The following is a 7500-nucleotide window of genomic DNA, read 5'->3' as shown; positions in this document are numbered from 1 at the left end:
AGTTTTAATACCTCATATCTAATAACCGATTTATTTTATTTTTGCCATGATCAGTAAATAACAACTGACTAGATATTCTTCAAGACACTTCTATACAGCTTAAAATGACATTTAAAGGCTTAACTCGGTTAATTAGGTTAACTAGGCAGGTTAGGGTAATTAGGCAAGTTATTGATGGTTTGTTTTGTAGACTATCGAGAAATATATAGCTTAAAAGGGCTGATAATATTGCCCTTAAAATAGATTTAAAAAATTAAAAACTGCTTTTATTCTAGCCGAAATAACACAAATAAGACTTTCTCCAGAAGAAAAAATATTATCAGACATACTGTGAAAATTTCCTTGCTCTGTTAAACATCATTTGGGAAAGATTTAAAAAAAAAAAACTATTCAAAGGGGGGCTTCAACTGTATGACCTAAATACTGGCTTTTAAAGGCTTGGATTCAGTACTGTGGTCTGGAAAGAGAGTCCAGTTGTGTCTAAAACCTTTCAGTGCGCCTCTTTTATTGTCGGATGATTAAAAAAACAGACTCTGCTCAGAATATTTTTAGCAGTCTGAATGGCAGCATGTTTTATTGAAAACCTGTTTAAAGAATCGCTTTTTAAATCAAATGATCTGCACGTATTGGTATATGTACTCATAAGTAAAACATTAGTAGCCAATTATAAACAAACAAAACGACACAAGAAAGAAAGAAAGGAAATATGGTGGAAATTGATCCCTGTTCCAGATTTCCGGTTTACACTTCCCCTCTAGAATGTTGGTTTGTTTAGATCTGACATTGTCGCCATGGTCACGTATTGTAAGGGGCTAACCTGCCCCAGAGCAGGAGTTATTCTAGGCTGGAGATGGCAAACTGAAAGTGAAAGTCAATCTGATGACATAAAGCCACTCCCAGACCCTGCTGGATTTATTCTTTTCTTTTTTTCTTGGCTTTATATGAAAGCCTTGTACACTAAAAGCCTTTTTGAGAAAATAAAGGTTTTCTGAAAATAAATATTTATGAATTTTCAATGAATATTAAACAAATGGTTTCATTTAAATGATTACGTACTGCAGCATTTGTACAGGGTTTTTTTTTTTTTTGTTACCATTGAAATTAAGGACATTTTTACAGTGCTAAAGTACTTTTAAAAACAGTCTGAACTTCACAAAACTATTGAGGATGAGACTTTGGAGTTTGGACAACAAAAGAGATCTTTCTGAACACCACTGGTGCACATCAAAACATGTGAGCAGTTCACAAGCAGAGGAATGTTGCAGTGGGTGTGGGAATGCATGAAAAAACGCGCATATATGTTGGGAGCTTCTGAAGATGCAACGCAAAAAGATTTTGGCAAGGGCTAACGTTTGAGATTATGCAAATTCTGTGTGTATAGACCTGCAGGTAGAGACCTGTGGATTTTTCTTGCTGGAAGGCATAATATAGGGTTTATTTAATTTTAAAAAATCTCTCTCTCTCTCTCTTTCTCTATATATATATAGAGAGAGATATAAACTCACTGGCCACTTTATTAGGTACACCTTACTGGCACTGGGTTGGACGCCCTTTTGCTTTCAGAACTGCTTTGATCCTTCGTGTCATAGATTCTACAAGCTACTGGAAATATTCCTCAGATATTTTGGTCGAAGTTGACATGATTGATATGATATTTGTCTCCAACCTGACTTCACAAGGAAACGTAACTATTTTACGTTTTGTCAGTTTACTGGCTAATTTGTACGGATTCGTATGAGTTGTCGTACGAAAATGTAGGATTTAAAAAAGGAGGCATGGCACCTAGCCCCACCCCTAAACCCAACTGTCATTGGGTGATGAGCAAATCATACTAAATTGTACGAATGAGATCATACGAATTAATACAAATTAGCCACAAAATCAAAATGTTAAGAATTGCAGTGAGATTGTGTTGCGATCTCCCATTCCACCACATCCCAAAGGCGCTCTATTGGATTGAGATCTGGTGACTGTGGAGGCCATTTGAGTTCAGTGAACTCATTGTCATGTTCAAGAAAGCAGTCTGAGATGATTCACGCTTTATGACATGGCGGCTCATATTTATCTGTACTCCATATACATTTTATTAAGCGCAAGAAACACTATAACATTTAATTGGATGAAGACAAAGCCTTTAACAGTAGCTCAGATAGAAACATTCAATCTACTGAATGGAGATTTATATGCAAAGGTGTAATTGAGGTCAGTTTTATAATCGCACATTCATTCATTTTTAAACAAAGTGATAACTTTTGACATGAAGCTTATATTGTTTCTCGTGGTACTTTGAATATTGGGGGCTCTATTTTGACGGTCCATGCGCAGAGCGCAAAACGCAGGGCGCAAACGCTTTCAGGACGTGTCAGAACGCATTTTCGCTAATTTAAGGATGAGAAAATCCGCTTTGCGCCTTGGCGCAAGGGCTAAAAGGGTTGAGTTTATTTTCTTAATGAGTTATAGGTGTGTTTTGAGAATAAACCAATCAGAGTCTCATCTCCCATTCCCTTTAAGACCCAGCTGCGTCGCGCCAAGAGCGCATTCGCTATTTACAGGACACAAAGTAAGTCTAAGTGGAAAAAATGAGCATTTCACAAGCAAACAGTTTTTTTTCTGTTAAAAAACTGTTAAACAGAGCATCTACTGCGTGAGAATGAGAGATAATGGATCTACTTTCACTATCACATCAATTAGTCTATAAATAAATACTTTTGTTTGTTAAGCGCAAATATTAGTTTCAAAACTGTTTCTAAATTCAGTTCTAATTTCCAGCAAACGAATAAATGAATAATAATAGCAAAATGTGCTCAAAAACCTGAGTTATATCCTAAAACACATGCTGTGCCCCATATGATCTAAAACCTGACAGGTGGGCAAATCTAAGCTTGTTTTTAATAAAACAAATATAAATATGCATATAATAAATAATACTGCTAATAATAATAACATTATACAAAAGCAAATTGTCATGAATGAACTGAAAAAGCCTCCCGAGATGAAGAAGACATAAAAGCAGTGATTTTTCATATTTATGTAGGCTAGAAAATAATATGTTTAGTAATGTTTCAATCCTTTATATTTATATTCTATATCTATTCTTATTATATCCTATATATATCCTTAATACTTTTAATATATTTGCCTATTGCTCTCTTTTGTGTATTAAGCAGTGTGTAAGCGAGGCGCAACTCTGCGCCGGAGTTTAGACCGGGTTTGTTTTGGTCTAATGAAAAATCTATTATAGTTTCTCAAAATAGCCACGCGCCAGCGGTCCGCCTCAGAACGCCTTCCTTTTTAGAGCAGAACGCCTATGGGCGCACAAATGAGCGCTAATGCATTTGCTATTTAAACAGAGTAGCGCAACGCATCAAAACGACTCTTGCGCCAAGCTGAAACTACCAAAAGACTACTGCGCCGTGCGCCACACTGTGCCGGGTGTACGACAGGGCCCTGGGTCTGAAATATTATGTAAGTATGACTTCAAATATAGCGTCATGATACTGGAATTCGGTACCAATCGATACTGAAATTGTAAAAACGTTTATTTCCCGTGAACATTTTAGTGCATTTTTTTCAACAGCACTGTGAATGAGTGGTTATGGCTGTTTTCTAGTTCTGGGCTGCAAAAAGGGCATCCGTCCTGTAAAAAAAGGCTGGATAAGTTGGTGATTCATTCTGCTGTATCGACCCCTGATGACTAAAGGGATTAAGCTGAAGGAAACTGAATGCATGTTCTTATGCTAAATAAAGTCTATATCTCAATGCACATGTTTTAATTTCCCACAGGCTTTGCGATGTCCAACTGCACGCTCAACCTCACCGACTCCATCCTGACCCTACAAAAAGTCACTTCCATTCCCATGTTCGTTCTAGGGATGCTGGGAAACATCTACGTGTTGGTGAAGTTCTGCTGGCGTCCCAAAACCCAATGGACCTACATGAACATCTACATCTCCAACATGGTTGCCGCCGACTGCGCCCTATTGATCTTCCTGCCTGTTAAGATCCATTACTACAACCGGGAGCTGGCGGGCGGTTTACAGAAGCTCTGCAATTTCGTTTTGTCGCTTTATTACATCAACATATACGTCAGCATATTCACAATCACCGCCATAAGCGTTGTACGATACGTTGCTATTAAGTATCCAATGAAAGCCAGGGAAATATTCTCTTGTCGAAGCGCTCTGGTGGTTTGCGCCGTAATATGGGTTACCATTTGCTCCATCAGTCCGGTGTACTTCGTCACCGACTCAAGTAACGATAAGACCATGTGCTTCCAGAGGGTCAAGCAAACGTTGTCGCTACATTTCATTTTATTGCTAATTATCGTTGGATTCGTACTGCCATTTATAATCATGCTTTACTGCTCCGCAAGAGTCATTCACACTCTACGAAAACAACTGGACGTCGGATCACGTTCGGAAAAACTCCAATGCATGTTTATCATCATGGCTAATTTAATCGTATTCATCGTATGCTTCTTTCCGGTTCATTTGGGTTACATCGTTAAATACATTGTACAAAAGGAGTACACAGATCCGCTGGATAACTACAGCTGCGATTCGAAACTAATCGCGCACAATTTTCTGCACAGCGCCTTTTGCTTGTCGGATATGAACTGTGGTTTGGACTGCTTCAGCTACTTTTTTGCCACCAAAACATCATGGAACATGTGCTGCACAGGTCAAGCCAAAAACGAGGAGAGTAGATATAACACGGTTTCAGATTCTGATGGCAAGTCTTAACCCTTTGTGTACTGTTCAAATTGACTACACTTTCGTTATGTTGGGGGCTGTTTTTGCCCCATTGACCTCCACTAACAATCAAGAATGCATGATGATTATATGCTGCCATGGCTTTACAATAAAAAAAAAAATGACGTTATAATGGAAGTCAATGAGACAAAAACATGATGAAAGGGTAGTCGATTTTGTGTATTCTTCAATATTTTTTTCCAAATTATGCATTAAAATAAGTTTTGTTCAACACAATCTCACGGCAATTCGTAACTTTTTCATTTAGTGGCTAATTTGTACGAATTCGTACAATCTAATTCGTACATTTTAGTACGATTTGCTCATCCCCCAATGACGGTTAGGTTTAGGGGTGGGGTTAGGTGCCACGCCTCCTTTTTAAAATTATACAATTTCGTACGACTGAACTTGTACGAATTAGCCACTAAACTGGCAAAACGTAAAATACTTACGTTTTCTCGTGAGATCAGGCTGGTTTTGTTACCAAAAATCACTCCATTTGCTGATACACAGAGAAAGTTGAGGCCAGACTAAAGCCTGGTTTATACTTCTGCGTCAAGTGACCGGAGTGAGGTGTAAATGTTCCTCTGTGTCGAGTTTCTTCGCTTCTGTTTTGCTTTTCCTGAACACTTCCAGGATGTACAAGTGACTCAAACTAGCTCATTTTGAGGCAGGAACCAGCGGACGTGCAACAACTTTAACTATGAGGTAAACACAAAACAAAACTTTCCATCCGGAGCTCCTTCACGGGACTCCACACTTGTAAACAATCGCTCGCGCCATTCGCGCGGCTCTCGGTCCCGCCCAGACTAGTCAGCGATACCAAGCTGACCAATCACATAGCTTGCGCTATGCGTTGTTGCGACGTGTAGTTACATTTTTTGAGAGGTACACATCAGCGACGCCGACAGCCATGGTGAAGGGCTATGCGTCAGCGTTGTAGCATACGCCGGCGTTTGACGCAGAAGTATAAATCAGCCTTAAGACTCAAAGTCACCCCAGACTGGATGAAAACAACCCAACAGCACATAAGAGTTTATTGTTCTTGCTAACTTTAAAATGTTCTTCTGTGAAAACTGTGCTCATAATAAACAGTTGCTATAATAAACGTTAAGTTTCTGCTCTTGACTGTTGAACTTTAGACATGTTGAGTTATGGTTTCCTTGAAGGATTGTTTAATATTTTGGGATCCTGGTGGCTGGCCAACCTGTTGAGAGCTAGACATCATTTCCCAAAACAGCTACGACCCTAAAGTGCATTTTCCATGGGAAAGAGGTGAAATTTAAAAATAACTGTGTTCGAATACAGCAAATGTACTTTATGTAACTCGAAAAGATAAAAGCACATCAATATTTAAACAACCCAGAGTTTATCAGACAGCGGTAGCTACTTCACAGTGACGATTATGATCAGATTTGGTTGTAAAGATCTGGATCCCAAAGTTCATCAGGTAAGACAATGTATAAATATTTATATTTATGATTAGTAAATGAATCGTTTAAACGAGACACGAATGACCTGACTCAGTGACATTGATTGGAGAAGATTGATATTTTGTTTAGATGTTTTGATATATCCATGGACTGATGTCAAATTGCCAGAAACAAGTTTGTGAGTCGTATGTAACCCAGAAACATAGAACACATCAATATTTAAACAACCCACAGTTTATCAGACAGCGGTAGCTACTTTACAGTGACGATTACGATCAAATAAGTCATAATAGAAAAGACTTGGAGGGTTTGTAAATTGATTTGGTTGTAAAGATTTGGATCCCAAAGTTCATTAGGTAAGAGAATGTAAGTATCATAAACATTAAATGTTGATAAATAGTCATGTATGATTAGTTTAAACGAGACACTAACAAACTAACTCAGTGGAATTGACTGTTTGAGTAGATTGATATTTTGTTGTTATTTTGACTCACGTGTTGTTAATCCATAGACTTTTTGTCAGATTGCCAGAAGCCACTATAAGCAGAGTCAGTACCAAAAACAGGTTCATTTGAACGTTTTGTTCGAGCAAACATTGTTGAGACGTAGCAACGACCTAAAGTGCATTTTCCATTGGAATTAGGTGAAATTTGAAAAGTGTCTGAATACAGCAAAACCTACTTCATTTAACCCAGAAACAAAACACATCTAAACAACTGGAGTTTATCAGACAGCTACTTCAGTGGCTATTTCAGTGACAATTATGATCAGATTGGTTGAAAAGATTTGGATCCCAAAGCTCATCAGCTAAGAGAATCGATAAATAGTCTATAATGATAAACATTCATATTTATGATAAGTAAATGAATCGTTTAAACGAGGCACGAATGAACTGACTCAGTGGAATTGATTGTTGTAGATAGATATTTTGTAAATCGATAGACTGTTGAATTGCCTGAAGCAAATTTGTGTTTCCACTAAATAAGCAGAGTCATACCTACTTTATGTAACCCAGAAACATAAAACACATCAATATCTAAACAACCCACAGTTTATCAGACAGCGGTGGCTACTTCAGTGACGGTTATGATCAAATGAATCATTGAAAAGACTCGGACGGTAAGCGTTTGCTGAATTGTTTGTGAAGATTTTGAAGCCAAAGTTCATCAGATAAGACGGGTAAGATAATGTTAGTACCATACATCTTTTATATCGATTAATATTAATTTATGATAAGTAAATAAATCGTTTAAACGGGACACGAACGAACCGACGCAGTGGAATTGACTAAAGTTGATCGACATTTTGTTCAAATA

At 37.8% G+C, this 7500-nt stretch overlaps 2 protein-coding genes and 1 long non-coding RNA gene across 3 annotated transcripts in view; 2 read left to right on the top strand and 1 right to left on the bottom strand.

Moving 5' to 3' along the window:
• gpr35.1 (G protein-coupled receptor 35, tandem duplicate 1) overlaps window positions 1-4861 on the top strand; it is a 6922-nt gene extending 2061 nt beyond the window's left edge. Inside the window, exon 2 of the mRNA NM_001111222.1 lies at window positions 3784-4861. Within this exon, the coding sequence (NP_001104692.1) occupies window positions 3784-4742 (959 nt within the window). The 3' untranslated portion in view covers window positions 4743-4861. The remainder of the gene's footprint in view (window positions 1-3783) is intronic.
• The window catches only part of LOC147831455 (uncharacterized), a 787032-nt gene that overhangs the window by 375924 nt on the left and 403608 nt on the right, over window positions 1-7500 (bottom strand). The window lies entirely within an intron of this gene.
• Window positions 6091-7500, top strand: part of gpr35.2 (G protein-coupled receptor 35, tandem duplicate 2) — a 15801-nt gene continuing 14391 nt past the window's right edge. Inside the window, exon 1 of the mRNA XM_087303692.1 lies at window positions 6091-6201. The gene's annotated coding sequence lies outside the window, so the exon portion shown is untranslated. The remainder of the gene's footprint in view (window positions 6202-7500) is intronic.

This window comes from Danio rerio, chromosome 22 (genome assembly GCF_052040795.2).
Source record: "Danio rerio strain M-AB ecotype USA chromosome 22, GRCz13ab, whole genome shotgun sequence".
Classification (NCBI taxonomy): Eukaryota; Metazoa; Chordata; class Actinopteri; order Cypriniformes; family Danionidae; genus Danio; species Danio rerio.
The sequence above is the reverse complement of the archived record's forward strand: the minus strand, read 5'-3'. Positions and strand labels throughout refer to the sequence as shown.